The sequence below is a fragment of the Balaenoptera physalus genome (genome assembly GCF_965194825.1).
Source record: "Balaenoptera physalus genome assembly, chromosome: 8".
In the NCBI taxonomy this organism is placed as follows: Eukaryota; Metazoa; Chordata; class Mammalia; order Artiodactyla; family Balaenopteridae; genus Balaenoptera; species Balaenoptera physalus.
The window spans coordinates 108118119-108137623 of record NC_138887.1 but is presented as its reverse complement, the minus strand read 5'-3'; the positions used below and the strand labels follow the sequence as shown (position 1 = coordinate 108137623).

Sequence of the window (19505 nt, the reverse complement as noted above, 5' to 3'; positions counted from 1 at the left end):
AAACCTTTGACAGACCCAGGCATGACATGGTGAGATAGAAAGTTCTTAGGGTGTTATGTTTCCTTTTGAATGCTAATATGCCCATTAATTTTTCCTCTTGGTTCCAGGTGAACAGTGGGCAGGTAATTATGACAGGTTGTCGTACGATAAACCTGTGGTACACAGGGGGAAAATTGGATTGAAATATTGCCAACTCATTCTGTTTAATTATCGTCAGCTATCAAGTTAGAATTTTAGTGCCCTGATAACCCTGACACATTCGGAACTAACGAGGTAAAATGGAAAGACTCCACTTGTCCCCTGCCATCCTCCCTTAGGGCTTTCCTTCCTTCCTCTGGTCCACGACCTCTGTTCCTTGATGTTTGCCTCCAGCCCCTAATTCCATCATCCTGTTGACTTTCTGAATAGTGGTTACACTATGGCTAAGAAAGCAAGTTTATTTTTCTGTATGTCAGTATTCTCTGGTATCAGCAAAGTATCTGTCTAAGGGAAATTCGGAACAGTTTCTTTTTTCCCCCTTTTCTCCTACTTTTTTTTTTTTTTAAATTAATAGACATTACTTTTTAGAGAAGTTTTAGATTTACAGAAAAATTAAGTGAAAGTACAGAGTTCCATATATCCCCGTTATCCCCCCAGCCTCCAGCACACAGTTTCTCCTATTGTTGACATCTTGCATTAGTGTGATACATTGTTACAACTGATGCACCAACATTAATATATTCTTATTAACTAAAATCCATACTTTACGTTAGGATTCATTCTTGTGTTCTACAGTTTTATGGGTTTTCACAGAGGTATTACATGTATCCACCATGACAGTATCATACAGAATAGCTTCACTTCCCTAAGTACCCCCTGTGCTTCACCCGTTCATCGGTCCCTCCCTCCATACCCCTGGCAACCACTGATCTGTTTACTATCTCCATAGTTTTGCCTTTTCCAGAATTCCATATAGTTGGAATCATGCAACACGTGGCCTTTTGAAACTGGCTTATTTCTTCACAATATACATTTAAATTTCCTCCATTATCTTTCGTGGATTGAAAACTCATTTCTCTTTGTTGCTGAATAATATTCTATTGTGCGATAACCAGTTTGTTTATCCTTTGACCTATTAAAGGACATCTTGGTTGCTTTGAAGTTTCGGCAATTATAAATAAAGATGCTATGAACATTCATGGGCAAATTTTTGTGGGGACATAATTTTCAACTCATTTCAGTAAATACCAAGTAGTGCAATTGCTGGATCACATGGTAAGGGTTTGTATAGTTTTGTAAGACACTGCTAAGCTCTCTTCCAAAGGGGCTCTACCATTTTGCATTCCCACCAGCAATGAATGAGAGTTCCTGTTGCTCCATGTTCTCACCAGCGATTGGCATTGTCCATTTTTTTCAATTTTAGCTATCCTAGTAGATATGTAATAGTATCACATTGTTGTTTTAATTTGTAATTCCCTAATGACATATGACATTGAGCACATTTTTCATGCACATATTTGCCATCTATACATCTTCTTAGGTAAGATGTCAGTTCAGATCTTCTGCCCACTTTTTAATTGACTGTCTTATTGTTGAGTTTTAAGAGTTCTTTGCATATTTTGAATACCGGTCTTTTATCAGATATGTGTTTTGCCAAGATTTTTTTCCCAGTCTGTTTTTTCTTTTCATTTTCTTAACAGTGTCTTTCACAGAGCAGAAGTTTTCATTTTAATTGAGTCCAGCTCATCAACTTTTTATTTCATGGACCATGCTTTTGATGTTGTACCTAAAATGTCATTGCCAAACCCAAGCTTACCTGGCTTTTCTCCTGTGTTATTTTCTAGGGAACAGTTTCTTTTTCAGACTATTTGTTTCTTAAGACTGCATATAAATTGATAGAAAGATAGCGAATATTTGACAAACTGTCTTGATTATGTCAGTAGACCTAAAATTAATGCTTAAGGGAATGTCAGGTTTTTAAAAATGTATCTCTGAAGAGTGTTAACATAAAATACATTCATTCTAAGATTATCTGTATTTTTGATGGTTTCCCCTACTGTTCAAAATGCATTTCTATTTTATGAATTTTTAACCCTGTTGTTACATTTATTGTTCTTTTCAGAAAGCAACAACCTTTTTATTTAGCCTTAACAGAGACTTTGCAATTCTAAAATTTTTATGTATATATTTAGAGCTTAATATCCAATCTTTGTAAATCCTTGCAGTTTCTGAGGAGTTTTTCCCTAAGGTCTCACACCTTCTTTTAATGATCCTATTGAAGATAGTTTTGTTTGTGATTTGAATAGGTAAATAGCCCATTTAGCTGCAATTCTGTTTGAACAGGAATTGCACTATAATTGCTCATGTGTCAGATAATTAAATCCTTTCTTTCTTTTTCAATGCTGAGCTTTCAGCCCTTTCTTTCCATACTGATACCTTGTTGAATGCATCACAGTATCTTGCAGGGAATGAATTAGCTGCTGTGAGTTTTCTCCCTTTTTATAAATCCCATTAACAGTTTCATGTGGATTTCATAGCAAAGGTGGCTCTTTCTTGCTTTGGCTCTGAGGGTCTTTGCTTATGTCATAAAGCAGCCAGCTGTGATTCCTTGCAGGTTTGGTTGGTTCTTTTATTTACATGCTTTGGTTTAGGCTCTGGCCTTTAGAAGCTTTGGTATAACACATTATCTGCTATAAAAGTCACCACATTTGGTCTGCTGAAAGTGGCTTGAGGCTTTATGAATGGCCGGTACATGTTGATATAGAATTAGGGAAAATCCAGGAATTTGATAAGGCTTATAGGAGTGAATATAGGGTGGATTTGCAGATATTGTGTTCTACAGGCACTGACTTCTTTAATCTTCGCGATAACCCGGACAGGTAGGTACCATGATTATCTATCTTTGCATGGAGACCTCACATACTATATTGCAGAAGAATCAAGGGCAAGGTAAGCTCACTGAGTAATCAAAATGATCAGAAACATCTGCCATTGGGATTTTCCTGAATAGAGTTATCTACCAAGAATAAACGTTTAAATGAATGGTATGCAAATACCTATACTAGCAAAAAACTACCAGATTAATGATATCGAATGTTGACAACCTGAAACTAACGTTTAGTAAACACTGTATCAAAAATCTCAGGGAAACATTTTGAATATCTTGCACATCTGACACAATGAACTTTTTCCACCTCAAGTGAGAACATGGGTTTTACATTTAGTTTATGTTAACTGTCAATCAGCTCTTCAGCTCAATATGGGAAATTCTAAAGCAGTGATTTTAATAGCAAAACAAGTCATGTGATTGTCTATAACAATTCTGATTAAAGTCAGATGTACTCTTGCTCTCTCTACTACCCCCATAATGATGAGTATCTTGCTCACCATTTTATAGTTGCATGTAGTTCTTTGTGAAGTAAGAAATAGTTTAATTCTGTGACTCAAATTACAGGCAGGGTTAGAGCTTGTCAACTGTTTGGATAAGCTTGATCCACAGTCTGTAAGGCCCTTGGAAGCTTGCCTACTGGAAAGTGAAGGGAAGGGAATGGTGGGTCTTTAAAAGTGACCCCACCCCTGCCAAGTGTGTTTATGAAAATGTGTGTGGCTTGACTCGTGGTTTCTGAGTCCCAGGGCCATGCTCCTTTGTCCCGGCCTGGAATTGCTTACCTTGGCTTTGCTTCCCGAGGATCACAGCCTTTCCCCAATTCTTGTGTAGCTCTGGATATGGGACTTGTAATTCCGCCCTCGCTCCTTGGTCAGCCTGTCAGCAGCTTCTGGCTTCACCTCTCTGAGCTCAGTGTTGAAAGGAGAGACTCCACCCTCCGTGTGGCCCAAGTTTGACGAGAAGGAGGAATAGCACAGGAGACGGGTTCTCGAGTAAGAGAAGCCGGGGATGAAATCTGGGCGCTCCGTTTCGTAGCTGCGACATTTCAGGGCATGTTACGTAATCTTCCTGAGACTGAGTTCCCTCATTTTAGAAATAGGAATAATCATATCCACCTCTTAGGATTGTGGCAAAGGTTAACAAACACGGCAAAACTCGTTATCACAAAATCATTATTATCATTTTCCTCTTCACCCAGATTTATTCCACCCAGCCCTAAACCCTTGTAACACAACTCAAGATTGTATATCTTTAAATATAACATGGCTTAGATTATGCTACCAGAATATACATGTGCAAAATGTCTGTTCAGGTATAGCTGGCTTTTCTAGAGGCGGAGGGTAGGATTCACTAATAGAAGACAATGAATGGCTTCAGCCATCCCCCTCTTCCTCTCATCGCCGCTTCTCTGAACCGTCAGGCTCAGGGCAGCTGTGCCAGGTTGAGGGCTCGTCACTCAGTCCAGCAGGAAATAGTTTTGCATCTGGGAACTCACAAAGTTTGCATTTTTGTTAACCTGAGGCTCCCGTGCACTGAATTCACTGGCCTCAACACAGTTGACTCACACTCCTATGGCTGTACCAGAATAAAATTGCTTCAGAGATCTTGGGGAGGGGGGAGCGATGTTCATCTCAGAGTTGGTCCACAAGATCTTTTGTCTTTCTTCAGTCAAGTTGAGAATTGTCTTGAGGAAACTATTTGGTTGTCTTTTGCATCATACCTCTGACTCTTTGGAAAACATTTTTCAGGTTTTCTTAAAACTCTAGGCATTTTCTCTTTAATAGCCTTTAAGAACTTTGGTTTTCAATGTTTTGGGCAATTCAGTTCCATATATGGGATATCTAAGCCTGCTCTATTTCCTGACTCTGCTTATCATTTGTGGTGAAATATATATTTTAGAAACCATGATTTATATATATCTTTTTAGTGCATATATCCTTCAGAAGTTTCTTATAGATAAAAGAGTACACTTGTGGATTGGTTGCTAGAAGATTTTAGATTTTTTGAAGACGAATGGTGTTAATTTATGCACTATTTGGCATAAATTTGCATAATGACTTCAAGTAGTCCTAACTTCAACTGTAGAAAACGAAATTAATTAGTATGACCCGTGGCATTTTATTTCAGACATAAAATCCAGAGCATGCAATGTGAAATATATAATGGACTTCTCAACCAATTACTTTTTTAAAATAGATCTTTATTGGATTATAATTGCTTCACAGTACTGTGTTAGTTTCAGTTGTACACCAAAGCAAATCAGCCATATGCATACATATTCCCCATATCCCCTCCTTCTTGAGCCTCCCTCCCATACTCCCTATCCCACCCCTCTAGGTCATCACAAAGCACCGAGCTGATCTCCCTGTGCTATGATGCTGCTTCCCACTAGCTATCTATTTTACATTCGGTAGTGTATATATGTTGATGCTACTCTCACTTCGCCCCAGCTTCCCCCTCTCCACCCCGTGTGCTCAAGTCCATTCTCTATGTCTACATCTTTATTCCTGCCCTGCAAGTATGTTCGTCAGTACCATTTTTTTTTTTTTTAAGATTCCATATATATGTGTTAGCATACGGTATGTGTTTTTCTCTTTCTGACTTACTTCACTCTGTATGACAGGCTCTAGGTCCATCCTCCTCACTACAAATAACTCAATTTTGTTTCTTTTTGTGGCTGAATAATATTCCATTGTATATATGTGCCACATCTTCTTTATCCATTCATCTGTCGATGGACATTTAGGTTGGTTCCATGTCCTGGCTATTGTAAATAGTGCTGCAATGAACATTGTGGTATATGACTCTTTTTGAATTATGGTTTTCTCAGGGTACATGACCAGTAGTGGGATTGCTGGGTCATATGGTAGTTCTATTTTTAGTTTTTTAAGGAAACTCCATACTGTTTTCCATAGTGGTTGTATCAATTTACATTCCCACCAACAGTGCAAGAGGGTTCCCTTTTCACCACACCCTTTCCAGCATTTATTGTTTCTAGATTTTTTGATAATGGCCATTCTGACCAGCATGAGGTGATACCTCATTGTAGTATTGATTTGCATTTCTCTAATAATTAGTGATGCTGAGCATCTTTTCATGTGCCTCTTGGCCATCTGTATGTTTTCCTTGGTGAAATGTCTATTTAGGTCTTCTGCCCATTTTTTAAGTGGATTGTTTGTTCTTTTGATATTGAGCTCCATGAGATGTTTGTATATTTTGGAGATTAATCCTTTGTCTCTTGTTTCATTTGCAAATGTTTTCTCCCATTCTGAGGGTTGTCTTTATCTTGTTTATGGTTTCCTTTGCTGTGCAAAAGCTTTTAAATTTAATTAAGTCCTATTTGTTTATTTTTGTTTTTATTTCTGTTACTCTAGGAGGTGGGTCAAAAAAGATCTTGCTGTGGTTTATGTCAAAGAGTGTTTTTCCTATGTTTTCCCCTAAGAGTTTTATAATGTCTGGTCTTACATTTAGGTCTTTAATCCATTTGGAGTTTATTTTTGTGTATGGTGTTAGGTAGTGTTATAATTTCATTCTTTTACATGTAGCTGTCCAGTTTTCCCAGCACCACTTATTGAAGAAGCTGTCTTTTCTCCATTGTATGTTCTTGCCTGCTTTGTCATAAATTAGGTGACCATATGTGCGTGGGTTTATCTCTGGGCATTCTATCCTGTACCATTGATCTATATTTCTTTTTTTGTGCCAGTACCGTACTGTCTTGATTACTGTAGCTTTGTGGTATGGTTTGAGGTCTGGGAGCCTGATTCCTCCAACTCCAGTTTTCTTTCTCAAGATTACTTTGGCTATTCGGGGTCTTTTGTGTGTCCATACAAATTGTGAAATTTTTTGTTCTAGTTCTGTGAAGAATGCCATTGGTAGTTTGATAGGGAATGCATTGAATCTGTAGATTGCCTTGGGTAGTATAGTCATTTTCACAATTTTGATTCTTCCAATCCGGGGACATGGCATATTTCTCCATCTGTTTATGTCATCTTTGTTTTCTTTCATCAGTGTTTTATAGTTTTCTGAGTACAAGTCTTTCGCCTCCTTAGGCAGGTTTATTCCTAGGTATTTTATTCTTTTTGTTGCGATGGTAAATGGGAGTGTTTCCTTAATTTCTCTTTCTGATTTTTTGTTGTTGGTGTATAGGAATGCCAGAGATTTCTGTGCATTAATTTTGTATCCTGCAACCTTCCCAAATTCATTGATTAGTTCTAGTAGTTTTCTGGTGGCATCTTTAGGATTTTCTATGTATAGTATCATGTCATCAGCAAACAGTGACAGTTTTACTTCTTCTTTTCCCATTTGTGTTCTTTTATTTCTTTTTCTTCTCTGATTGCTGTGACTAGGACTTCCAAAACTATGTTGAATAAGAGTGGTGAGAGTAGACATCCTTGTCTTGTTCCTGATCTTAGTGGAAATGCTTTCAGTTTTTCACCATTGAGCATGATGCTTGCTGTGGGTTTGTCATATATGGCCTTTATTATATTGAGGTAGGTTCCCTCTATGCCCATTTTCTGGAGAGTTTTTATCATAAATGTGTGTTGAATTTTGTCAAAAGCTTTTTCTGCATCTATTGAGGTGATCATATGGTTTTTATTCCTTAAATTGTTAATATGGTATATCACATTGATTGATTTGTGTATATTGAAGAATCCTTGCATCCCTGGACAAATCCCTCTTGATCATGATGTATGATCCTTTTAATGTGTTGTTGGATTCTGTTTGCTACTATTTTGTTCAGGACTTTTGTATCTATGTTCATCAGTGATATTGGTCTATAATTTTCTTTTTTTGTGATATTGTTTTCTGGTTTTGGTAGCAGGGTGATGGTGGCTTTGTGGAATGGATTTGGGAGTGTTTCTCCCTCTGCAATTTTTTGGAAGCTTTTGAGAAGGATCAGTGTTAGTTCTTCTCTAAATGTTTGATAGAATTCGCCTGTGAAGCCATCTGGTCCTGGACTTTTGTTTGTTGGAAGATTTTTAATTACAGTTTCAATTTCATTACTTGTGATAGGTCTGTTTATATTTTCTAATTCTTCCTGGTTCAGTCTTGAAAAATTGTACCTTTCCAAGAATTTGTCCATTTCTTCGTCGTTGTCCATTTTATTGGCATATAGTGGTTTATAGTAGTCTCTTATAATCCTTTGTATTTCTGCAGTGTCAGTTGTGATTTCTCCTTTTTCATTTCTAATTTTATTGATTTGTGTCCTCTCCCTTTTTTTTTCTTGATGAGTCTGGCTAAGGGTTTTTCAATTTTGTTTATCTTCTCAAAGAAACAGCTTTTAGTTTTATTGGTCTTTGCTATTGTTTTCTTTGTTTCTATTTCATTTATTTCTGCTCTGATCTTTGTGATTTCTTTCCTTCTACTGACTTTGGGTTTTCTTTGTTCTTCTTTCTGTAGTTGTTTTAAGTGTAGGGTTAGATTGTTTATTTGAGATTTTTCTTGTTTCTTGAGGTGAAATTGAATTGCTATAAACTTCCCTCTTAGAACTGCTTTTGCTGCGTCCCATAGGTTTTGGGTCATCTTGTTTTCATTGTCATTTGTTTCTATGTAGTTTTTTTTTCCTTCTTTGATTTCTTCAGTGATCCCTTGGTTACTTAGTAGTGCAGTGTTTAACCTCCTTGTATTCGTGATTTTTACAGTTTTTTTTTTCCCTGTAATTGATTTCCAATCTCATAGTGTTGTAGTCAGAAAAGATGCTTGATACGATTTCAGTTTTCTTAACTTTTCTGGGGCTTGATTTGTGACCCAGGGTGTGATCTATCCTGGAGAATGTTCCATGGGCACTTGAGAAGAAAGTGTATTCTGCCACTTTTGGGTGGAATATTCTATAAATATCAATTACATCTATCTGGTCTGTTGTGTCATTTAAAGCTTGTGTTTCCTTATTTATTTTCTGTTTGGATGATCTGTCCATTGGTGTAAGTGGGGTGTTAAAGTCCCCTACTATTATTTTGTTACTGTCAATTTCTCCTTTCCTCGTTGTTAGCATTTGCCTTATGTATTCAGGTGCTCCTATGTTGGGTGCATAAACATTTATAATTGTTATATCTTCTTCTTAGATTGATCCTTTGATCATCATGTAGTGCCCCTCCTTATCTCTTTTAATAATTTTTAATTTAAAGTCTATTTTATTGGATACGAATATTGCTACTCCAGCTTTCTTTTGAATTCCATTTGTATGGAATATCTTTTTCCGTCCCTTCACTTTCAGTCTGTATGTGTCCCTAGGTCTGAAGTGGGTCCCTTTTAGACAGTATATATATGTATGTTCCTGTTACCATTTTCTTAATTGTTTTGGGTTTGTTTTTGTGGGTCTTTTTCTTCTCTTGTGTTTCCCACCTAGAGAAGTTTCTTTAGCATTTGTTGTAAAGCTGGTTTGGTGGTGCTAAATTTCCTAGTTTTTTCTTGTCTGAAAAGCTTTTGATTTCTCCATCGAATCTGAATGAGATCCTTGCTGGGTAGAGTAATCTTGGTTGTAGGTTCTTCTCTTTCATCACTTTAAGTATATCCTGCCACTCCCTTCTGGCCTGCAGAGTTTCTGCTGAAAAATCAGCTGATAACCTGATGGGGATTCCTTTGTATGTTAATTTTTTTTTCCCTTGCTGCTTTTAATATTTTTTCTTTGAATTTAATTTTTGTTAGTTTGATTAATATGTGTCTTGGTGTGTTTTTCCTAGGGTTTATCCTGTATGGGACTCTCTGTGCTTCCTGGACTTGGGTGACTATTTCTTTTCCCATGTTAAGGAAGTTTTCGACTATAATCTCTTCAAATATTTTCTCAGACCTTTTCTTTTTCTCTTCTTCTTCTGGGACCCCTATAATTTGAATGTTGTTGCGTTTAGTGTTATCCCAGAGGTCTCTGAGACTGTCCTCAATTCTTTTCATTCTTTTTTCTTTATTCTGCTGCTCGGCAGTTATTTCCACCATTTTGTCTTCCAGCTTACTTATTTGTTCTTCTGCCTCAGTTATTCTGTTATTGTTTTCTTCTAGTGTATTTTTCATTTCAGTTATTGTGTTGTTCATCTCTGTTTGTTTGTTCTTTAGTTCTTCCAGATCTTTGTTAAACATTTCTTGTATTTTCTCAATCCATGTCTCCACTTTGTTACCGAGGTTCTGGATCATCTTTACTATCATTACTCTGAATTCTTTTTCAGGTTGATTGCCTATTTCCTCTTCATTTATTTGGTCTTGTAGCTTTTTACTTTGCTCCTTCATCTGTGACATATTTTTTTGCTGTCTCATTTTTTTTTTTTTTTTATGAGTGGGATTGTGTTCCTGTCTTACTGGTTGTTTGGCCCGAGGCTTCCAACACTGGAGTTTGTAGGCTGTTGGGTAGAGCTGGGTCTTGGTGCTGAGATGAGGAACTCTGTGAGACCTCACTCCGATGAATATTCCCTGGGGTCTGAGGTTCTCTGTTAGTCCAGTGGTTCGGACTCGGAGCTCCCACCGCAGGAACTTCGGCCCAACCCTGGCTTGTGAACCAAAATCCCACAAGCTGCATGGGGTGGTGGTTCACTTGGGGGTTCCTCCCGTCTCCTCGGGCATCAGGATCCCCCACCAGTGGCCGGCAAGCACCCTAGTTGTGAGGAGACGCTAACTTGGCGTCTTCCCACACCACCCTAGTCTCAACCAATTAAGTAAATTGCATTCTGGATTATGAGGCATTTAAACAAACGGAAATAGGGGAAGGAGGTTAATGGATGCCAGGGTGAAGACTGAGAGGGGAACCAGGGCAGGGCTCATGTTTTGGCTGGGAAGAAGTAATGGGTAGTATAATCCTCAGGGCTGAGGATTGCCAGTCAACTCCACAATTTCTTTTGTATTTCTTTACCTAAATTTGTCAAAGCTTTTCATTTTCTTAGTCTGCTAGGGCTGCTGTAATAAAATGCCATAGCCTGGTGACTTAAACCATAGAGACCTATTTTCTCTCAGTTCTGGAGGCTGGAAAGTCCATGATCAAGGTGCCAGCTGATTTGGTTTCTGGTGAGAGCTCTCTTCCTGGCTTGTAGACTGCTGTGTTCATGCTGTGTCCTCAAAGGGGGAGAGAGAGTGAGCTTGAGAGTGCTCTATGTTGTCTCTTCTTATAAGGACACTAATCCCATCATGAGGGTCCCACCCTCATGACCCCATCTAACCATAATTACCTCCAAAGAAGACCCATCTCCAAATACCATCACACTGGGGATTAAGGCTTCAACATATGAATTTGGGGGACACCCAAACATTTAGTCTATGACAATCATGTTAGCCCAAATTTCAAACATGTTGAAACTCAAGTGCTTCTTAGAGGGTTAACCCTTTAATTAATTATTAGTCATTTATACCAAAGTACCAAGAAAGATCTAAGAGTATGTTTTGATAGGAGGGTCAGAGAAGTGATTAAGAAAGCTAGGATAAGAAAGGTAGGCTATAGAATAAGGGAAATAAATTTGTCCTCAGTCAACCGAGGAATACTACTGCTAGGAATTAGGAAGCACATTGAATCCAACTAGGTAGGGGCAAAGAGAAAAGTGGTTTTGTTTGTTGGATCTATGCGCTACTCATGGAAAGGTTAAAACATGGATGGTTTTGAAATATATTGAATCTGGTACTAAGGACATTCAACTTTTTGGTTCCACAGAGAACAAAACTCTAATGCTCACTAACCACATATGGTTATTTAAACTTTAAATTAATCACATAAGATAAAAACTCAGTTCCTCAGTCATGCAGGCCACATTTCAAATACTCGATATGACATGTGGCTAGTGGCTCCTGCATTGAACATGCAGAAAGGTCTGTTGGACATTGCTGCTCTAGAGACTTCTGAGGCCCAGATAAGGCAGAGAGATCATCCTGCTGCTTGTTATATAAACACACACGCAAACAAGTACATATGCCATGACAAGCCAAAGGGTTATGACTGCTCAATATGCCGTGTCCATTGCTTGAGATGGATCGCAGCAGTAGGTGTCATTTGGGGGCTTTTGATGACTTCTCTACTGTTTTCCCTCATTTTCCTATTTGATGCTAAGTTCTACTTTTGTCTAATTCACAGAAAACATCAGAGAATATGCAGTGAACTTTGGCACCACTATCATTAAAATCAGTTGCCACAGATAGGTTGTATTTCTTATTTTCAATTCTGAAATACTATACATATATATACACATATATATATGTATATATACACACACACACACATACATACACACATAAACACACACATGTTCTGTTCATAAATGTTCATACACATATATACACACACCTATACATACATATACACACATATATATACACACACCTATACTCCTATATATATATACACAGATACACACATATATGCACATATGTATGTATATAAAATGATTAGTAGTAAAATGGGCATTCATGTACCTCCCACCCAGATTAAGAAACAGAACAAGTATCTCCCCTTATCCCTCTCCTACTAAGATAACCCCGGTATACAGATTTTTGTACTTGCCATTCTCTTCATAGGTATATATTTGTCACCAATATATGCATCCCTAATTCAGATAGAGTGGTTTTGAAACAGCAAGTAGCAATCCTAAACCTCCCTCTGCAAGGAAGCGATGATGCTTTCACTTTTAGTTGAAGGCTTTCGAGAGAGCTGAAAAGAGTCTCAGGATTACTGTCTGGCTTTGGCTTCCCTGAGAGTGCCCATGAGCCCATTCTACGAGAATTTAGTGGGCAGGGTCACGAATGCATTCTGGAAAGCATCTGGCAGGGTGTTAAGGTGGGTTCTAGCTATCAAGTGGAACTATGGTTAGAGGGGATGGAATTCTTTGAATTTTTCTGCCTCACCGTGACCTAACTCTTTCTCACAAGAACAGGTTAAGGCAGAGCACATCTGGGGGTGATTGTAAGAAACTGGTTCAGACTCACTTAGACATTCTATCCTTTGGTTGAAAAATAACTCTCCAATGTTGATGAGACTCAATGTTGACAGCTCTCTACATCTCTGCCTATTGAGTCAGAGTGCCCCAATATATCTGTCACCCTAGACTCTTCTAGCCCAATCCCTTGGAGGGGTATTTTTTAAAAATCTTTTCTTTGTTGGATTCCCCATTTGTTATATCCCCTGTATTCCTCATTCTTGTTGCAAACTCAACTTTTGTGGGTGCACGTTCTGCAGTAACTTTTTAGTAGAGGGTGTGTCCTTTATTCAATCCTCGGACTAGTTTGATAGTTTGGATTATGCGTAAAAGTCTTATAATTCTGAACACATTGGTTTCATTGGTTCTCTGACTGTACAGTTGCCTTTGAGAAGTTTAAAACAGTCTAATCCCTGATCCTTTCTTTGCCATCTAGTTTTTCCTATTTGGAAACTTGTAGACTCTTCTATTTGTTCCCAATATTCTTAAACTTCAAAATAAAATGTCTTCCTATTGTTCTTTTGTTATTGTACTTGTTGGGCCATTTCAAGTGGGAAACTGATGTTCTTCAGTTCTAAGAAATAGTCTTGATTTTTTGTTTGTTTCTGATAATTACTCCTCTCTATTTTTCTCTGGTTTTTAGAACTCCTATTATTGGAATGTTGGACCACTGGGCCAGTCCTATTGTTCTTACCTTTTCCCTCCTATTTTATGCCTCTTTTTATTTTTGCTCTTCTTTTGTGGAGATTTCCTCAACTTCATCTTCTAACCTTTCTATTAAACTCTATTCTATCAAATTTCAAGGACTTGTTTGTTCTCTGAATGATGCTTCTTTTCCTTTTTCTTCTTCATATTCTTCATCTTTTAATACAATCATGTTTATATTTCATGGATGGAATATTTTCTCTTAACTCTGAGGATTCCCCAGAGAAGCGTCTTCAGATCTCTTTCTAAGAAGGTAGGGTTCTGCTGCCAGCTTTTGGAGAGTCTAGTGAGAGAAGAAAGTTGGGGATCTCTGCATTCTGTAGATGATCAGTTAATCTCCATTTTCTGTAAAGTAACTCCACCTACCAAGAGTGGGTGGTGGAATCTAGTGATTTAATACCCAGTGCTTCTTATTTTAGCTGCAACTGATGTTGCCAGTTTGCACATCTCCGAGGGTTTTGCAGTGTAAATTAGTTCTTATCCATCCCCACCCATAGTCTAGGATTAGACTCTATAGGGGCTCTGAGTCAGTTACCAATTTTCCATATGCTTTATTCATTACCATTTTCCCCTCACTGTTTCTCCTCTTTCTTTGTTGGTTTATGTCTTTTTAAAATTCATGTGCTGTAATTTAGTAGCATTTCTGGTGCAAGAGAAGTAAGTATGTGTTAAATCTGCCTTCTTAATCTAGAAACCAGCTTGTTCTTTATTGCTTAGTTAGAACTTGTAAACTCCGTTTGACCCCTGCAATAAAAGTTCCATTATGTACTATAGGTTGAGTATTGACTGATGCTTATTGGAGTCAAATAAAATCTCTAAGGCTAAAATCAGATGAATCATCAAGATCAGGAATAGTAATGCTGATGCTTGGGTGATAAGTAGTCTCACTGCTCCCAATTAAGATGAAGGAAACTTCAGTGAGGTTTGGCAGTTGGTTGTCAGCAGTGTAAAAGGAAGGTGGTAATTTTCCACAAGTTTCTGGTTTCTCTTCACCATGTAAAGTCTCAAATGGAAGTGTCAGATTACAGTATTTTTGTACTACAGTTATCTTTACCCTCAAAGAAAGAGTAGATGTTAGTTTTAAGTAAACAGGATATAACTTATGGAACTACTACCAGCTAATCCTTGTAGTATGATAAATTGAAAGACAGATGATTGGATGTATCCATTTTCTAGCTCAAGATGCTCAAAATTTAGTAAAGGGAGTGAGGGAAGACTAACATTGACTAACATCTGGTTATTCATTTTTAAATATAGTATTGTATTTAATCTTCACAAAATCCTAGAAGATACCTATTCTAAATACTATAGCCTTCAATCCAAGAATCAAAGGAATTGAGGAAGTTGCAAGACCAAACAGCAAACATGAGTAATTTGTAAGACCAAAGCAGCACTGGGGTTTGAATCCAAGAGAGAATGACTGTGAATTCTTTCTGTACCTTCATAGGATAAATTTGACAACAGTTGTCAGTAATCATGCTATGAAATTGTGGTATAGGATGCCATTTTTTTTTTTTTACCCCATTTGAATAGCTAATATCAATCAAATACACCATTTCTCTTAATCAGCTTCTTGAGGAATAAGCAAAGTTGCTGATTTTATACCCTTAGTAGAAATGAATGACACATCTTTGAAAACTTTTTCCTAGACATTCATTATTTTAGGTCTGGAATATCCAATCTCTAATTGTAGTTTAAAATATCTGCTACCAAGTATATTGGATTTATGGACAGACTAACTTCAAGCATTGATAGTCAGAGGTGTTGACCAAATTCCTGCATTTCCATATAATGTGTCTCCTCATTTAAGTAAATAGGTAAATATTAATGAAATTTTATTTCTCTACATTTGCACATTTGAAATTAAGAGAAAGATTCTAACATGGATTCTCATGATAATTATAACTGTATTCTATTTCCACAACCTTTGATTTACTTTCTAGGCCAAAATTCTAGGTTTTCCTCATCATTCCTCAAGTATTAGAAATCCTTATTCTTCTCCTACCTAAGTAGGTCACCTTATTTGGACCTATTTAATAGTCTAGCTGAGGATGATTACTTTAGTCATTACTATTAGGGATCTCTTTATTGAATTTCCCTTTCATTCCTTTCAAAGATGCATGATTACCATACTGAAGACTTTTTGGATATTTCTGTATATATTCAAAAAAGGAGAAAAAGTATTTTTCCAGATTATTATTCCCCCAAACATGTGATACCTACATGGTTCCTCACCCTTTTGCTTGCTGTTCTCTTGCTTAGCTTCTGGAAGAATAGGCAAAGGCAAGCTCAACCCAATGCACACTCTCTACTCCTGCTCCAAACTCTTCTTCTTTGTCTATCCTGGAAAGTAGACTTAGCTCTTAAAGACACACTTTCTCTTTCTCACTTGAACAGGCCCTAAGCCTGTCTTCCTCCTCCCCCCTCCCCATCTTTTTTTTTTTTTTAAACAAACTTTTATTGAATATCTACCAGACATTGGGGTTGTAAAAGGAAATAAGTCTTATTCCTGTGGTGAGAGAGTCCATACTGATTCATAGGCTTACGTAATTCTGCAAGATGATGGATGCCTTCCAGCTTGTGTTTGAAGCACTTTGGGAACCTAAAGGTATGAGGTAGTGGTATTGATCTCCCTAGTGGAACCAATCTAGGAGGTAATGTTGAGAAGCAAGCTCTATATCTTTTTCTCTAGACAACTCTTGCTTCTCTAAGAGACCAATGGGGCTCCATATCCTTCAGAGAGCCTAAAATCTACCCTCCAGGCAAGACTTAGTCCCTCTCTCCTATAGTTTTCAAGTGACTAAGTTCATACATTTACCATAGCCTATGTTTCATTTATTATGTTTTATATGTGTGTCTTTTCTACAACTTGGTGAGTTCCTCAGGATTTTCCCATGCATTTAAATCTATTTTATTCTCTGTATAATTCATTTTTAAAGCCCTAGCACTTTGCATTTTCAGACCTATTTATTGATGATGAGGCTTTAAAAATTCAATGAGTGAAAGATTTTTAAAAATCTTTAGTGGACACCACTGTCCTGTCATCTCCTTGTTGATCTCTAGTTGGTTGCTTCAAGATTTTGAAATATTTTTTAAATCATGGGTTTAATAGTATAACTGAATTTTTAAAATCAGAAATGTACACATACAATTTTTGAAGTTTTGGGAAGGAGACTACTTTCAGTCTTTCAGGAATCTTATGGTTATATCTGAAGTAGGAGTTTCTATCCACTAAAGCCATTGTATGACATTTACCACCACCTAAAAAAGGTATTTAAGGCATGTAACAGCTTCTCCTCATTGTTTTCTGAAGCCCTGCTGCTACCACATTTACACTGACCGTCTTTAAAATCAGTTGGATTTTTAAGCTATGAACCTTCTAGAAGCTTTTTTTTTTTTAATGTTTCTTGCCTATTTCATTCTGGCGTTGGCCACCAGGTAACAACAGTGCCTTGAGTAGCTTGTGTCTCTTAAATAGGGAACTGTTGCAAAGTGACATAAAGATTAAGCCCCATGCATTTAAGAGGGAAAGAGGTAAGTGTCCAGAATCATGATTTTTTAATTCCTCTCTGGTACTTTGGCTCTTGCAAATGCAGGCATAAATTAGCAGCTGGCTGTGAACAGCCTCTGGCCCTGTCAGTCTACTGTTTCCATGACATTATACCTCTTATCAGGGCCACTAAGACAAAATGAAATGAAGGCTGGCCAGGTGGCAAGGGGCAACATGGATCATGCAAGGAAAGAATATGAAAACTGCATAAGTAAAGAGACTGAGCTCATAGAAGAGGTGCCGGGAGATAGTGAAATATCCCAAAAAAACAACTATATTTATGAGAGGTCTTTTTTAACCATAAAAAATGCATTTATGCCGAAATAGAAAAATCAAATATGTTATTTTAGACTTTTCTCTTTCCTTCACCCTTAGCCATCCCTCTGGGTATTCTAGTTGTGCGTGGAGACTGTGATTTGGAGACTTGCCGTATGTACATAGATCGCCTGCAGGAGGTGAGTTTCTTTAGCCAATAATTTACTCTGCTCAGTTTTCCATTTTTGTCAGTAATTATCAGCCATCTATATTTACTTCTAAGATGATGCATTTGGGGAGGAAATGGAAATATGGTGGCCTTGTCTTTCTTGTCTCTTAAGCATACACTGCATCTTCTCCCTCCCCATCCCCACTGCTGTTTTTCCTCCTCGGGTGGTTGGAGTGGGAAAGGATTGATTGGGTTAAGTACAGCACCATGTTGCTCCAGTGGAACTCCTTGTCTTGCCAGACAGCTCACCTGTGTTTTTTGAACTATACAGAATTTCAAAGGGCACTGATAAATAATAAAGGAAAACAGATTTGGCGTTACTTAATGTTTTGCATCTAGTACAGACTTCTGTCAGAGACAGCTAGATTTGTTTTTAAATGTAACTTCTACAGGAAAGAAAAACCTATATTTCAAAAGAATTTGTGTCAGAACACAAAGGAATAATCTATTATTTTTTTTCTCAATCTGGTCTTACCATAGAGAAAGAGAAAGGAGGAGGTCTCATATGTGACATTCCCATGAACTTGAACTGCACCAGCAAAGCCAGGAGACCCCAGATCCATCACTGCAGTGGTCATGGGTTGTTTTTGCAAAATTTCAAGGGAGAGTATTCAGTGTCTTGTTCTACAAATGGCAAAAAGCATAAACAGCCACTTCTTTGTCTTTGTTTCTTGGTGAAAGATGCACATTAGAATCACTTTTCTGGGATGTGGTCTAGACATTTATATTTTTAAGGCTGTTGCGTGATTTTGATAAATACCCCAAGATGAGCAACTCTCTTCCAGACAACACATTATACATAAGTAAATATCACAAATAAAGAAGATATATAGTGTTTAAAATCCCTTCAAATTGTAGCTACTTAGCTTTGAACATTAGAGTCTGTTTCTCTTGGTGGAAATAAACTCAGGTAGGAGGCATAAAGGAATGTAAAAATTACTAATTTTTCTCTTCAGCATTGTGAAGGATAGAGATGGAACTGGGAATGTAGAATATTTTGAGATAGTTGCCAAACTGTGAATACTAATAAGGGTGAGAGAAGAAAAGTCAACAAAGTTTATACTTGTGGCTTCATTTGGCTATTTTTACCGAAGATAAATTTAACGTGTTAAAATTTGTGAACTTTTTAACATGTGACTCAGGTCCAAATCAATCCTAGAACATATAGTAACTCATTTTTTCAAAATAATGTTGGTCTTTTATTGTGGAACTTCCCTCAAAAAAAAGCCTGCAATAAAAAAAGTGACTCATAATTGATACCAAGCTTTTTTTTTTTTTTAAACACTTGGGTAACTTAAGATTCCACAGTAGCAAAATATATGACTGATGAATTGATTTTGTTGAAACTTAAGTTACTGTTATGCTTATCACACCAATATTCAACAACTAAAAGTAGGATTCTTAAAAAAAAAAAAAAAAAGAAAGAGCAAGCACAAATAAAGAAGAAAAGTTTTAAACTTGGGCTCAGAGATTAAGTTGATAAAGCCTTTGGGAAGCAGGTACCCAGGTAGCCAGGACTGCTGACATCTGTAAATAGAATCACTATGCTCGTTAACAAGGAAGCCTGCAGTACATGACAGTGGTGACAATTTAGTTATAAAACTTTATAAAGGGAGCCTGGCTCTCAGAATCTTCCAGTAAAGCCTCATTAATTTCAACCCTGTTAATTTGCACTTCCTGATAATGTAGAGGTGGGCAGTGATTTTTTTCTTTTCAGTCTATGAAATCTTGTGTTTGCCAAGCAACTTATCAGTATAAACACAATTATCATGACAGTATGTTTTTGGTCTTAGATAAATAAATTCTTCCTAAGTGCCTAAGGGGACTTAAGTAGCTTACTGCACAAGCCAAAAGTCCAGGTGCAAGTTAAATAGGACCCCCATTTATTACAACAAAATTGCCTGTCTTTTACTTTTGGTCTTCTCTATCCTTGAAATTATATCACTTACCTCTAAACGCTATTTAGGATTTATAAGTTTCAATAGCTAAATGGCCTTTCTTCTCTTAGTCCAACTGGGTGTG

The 19505-nt window shown here is 37.2% G+C and overlaps 1 protein-coding gene across 6 annotated transcripts in view; it reads left to right on the top strand.

Moving 5' to 3' along the window:
• DGKI (diacylglycerol kinase iota) overlaps positions 1-19505 on the top strand; it is a 455938-nt gene that overhangs the window by 340527 nt on the left and 95906 nt on the right. For all 6 annotated transcript variants that reach the window (XR_014266816.1, XM_082472878.1, XM_082472877.1 and 3 more), the window contains one exon: positions 17375-17454. Coding sequence is in view for 5 of the 6 variants with exons in the window: in XM_082472878.1 (XP_082329004.1) it covers positions 17375-17454 (80 nt within the window). In the remaining variant the exon portion in view is untranslated. The remainder of the gene's footprint in view (positions 1-17374; positions 17455-19505) is intronic.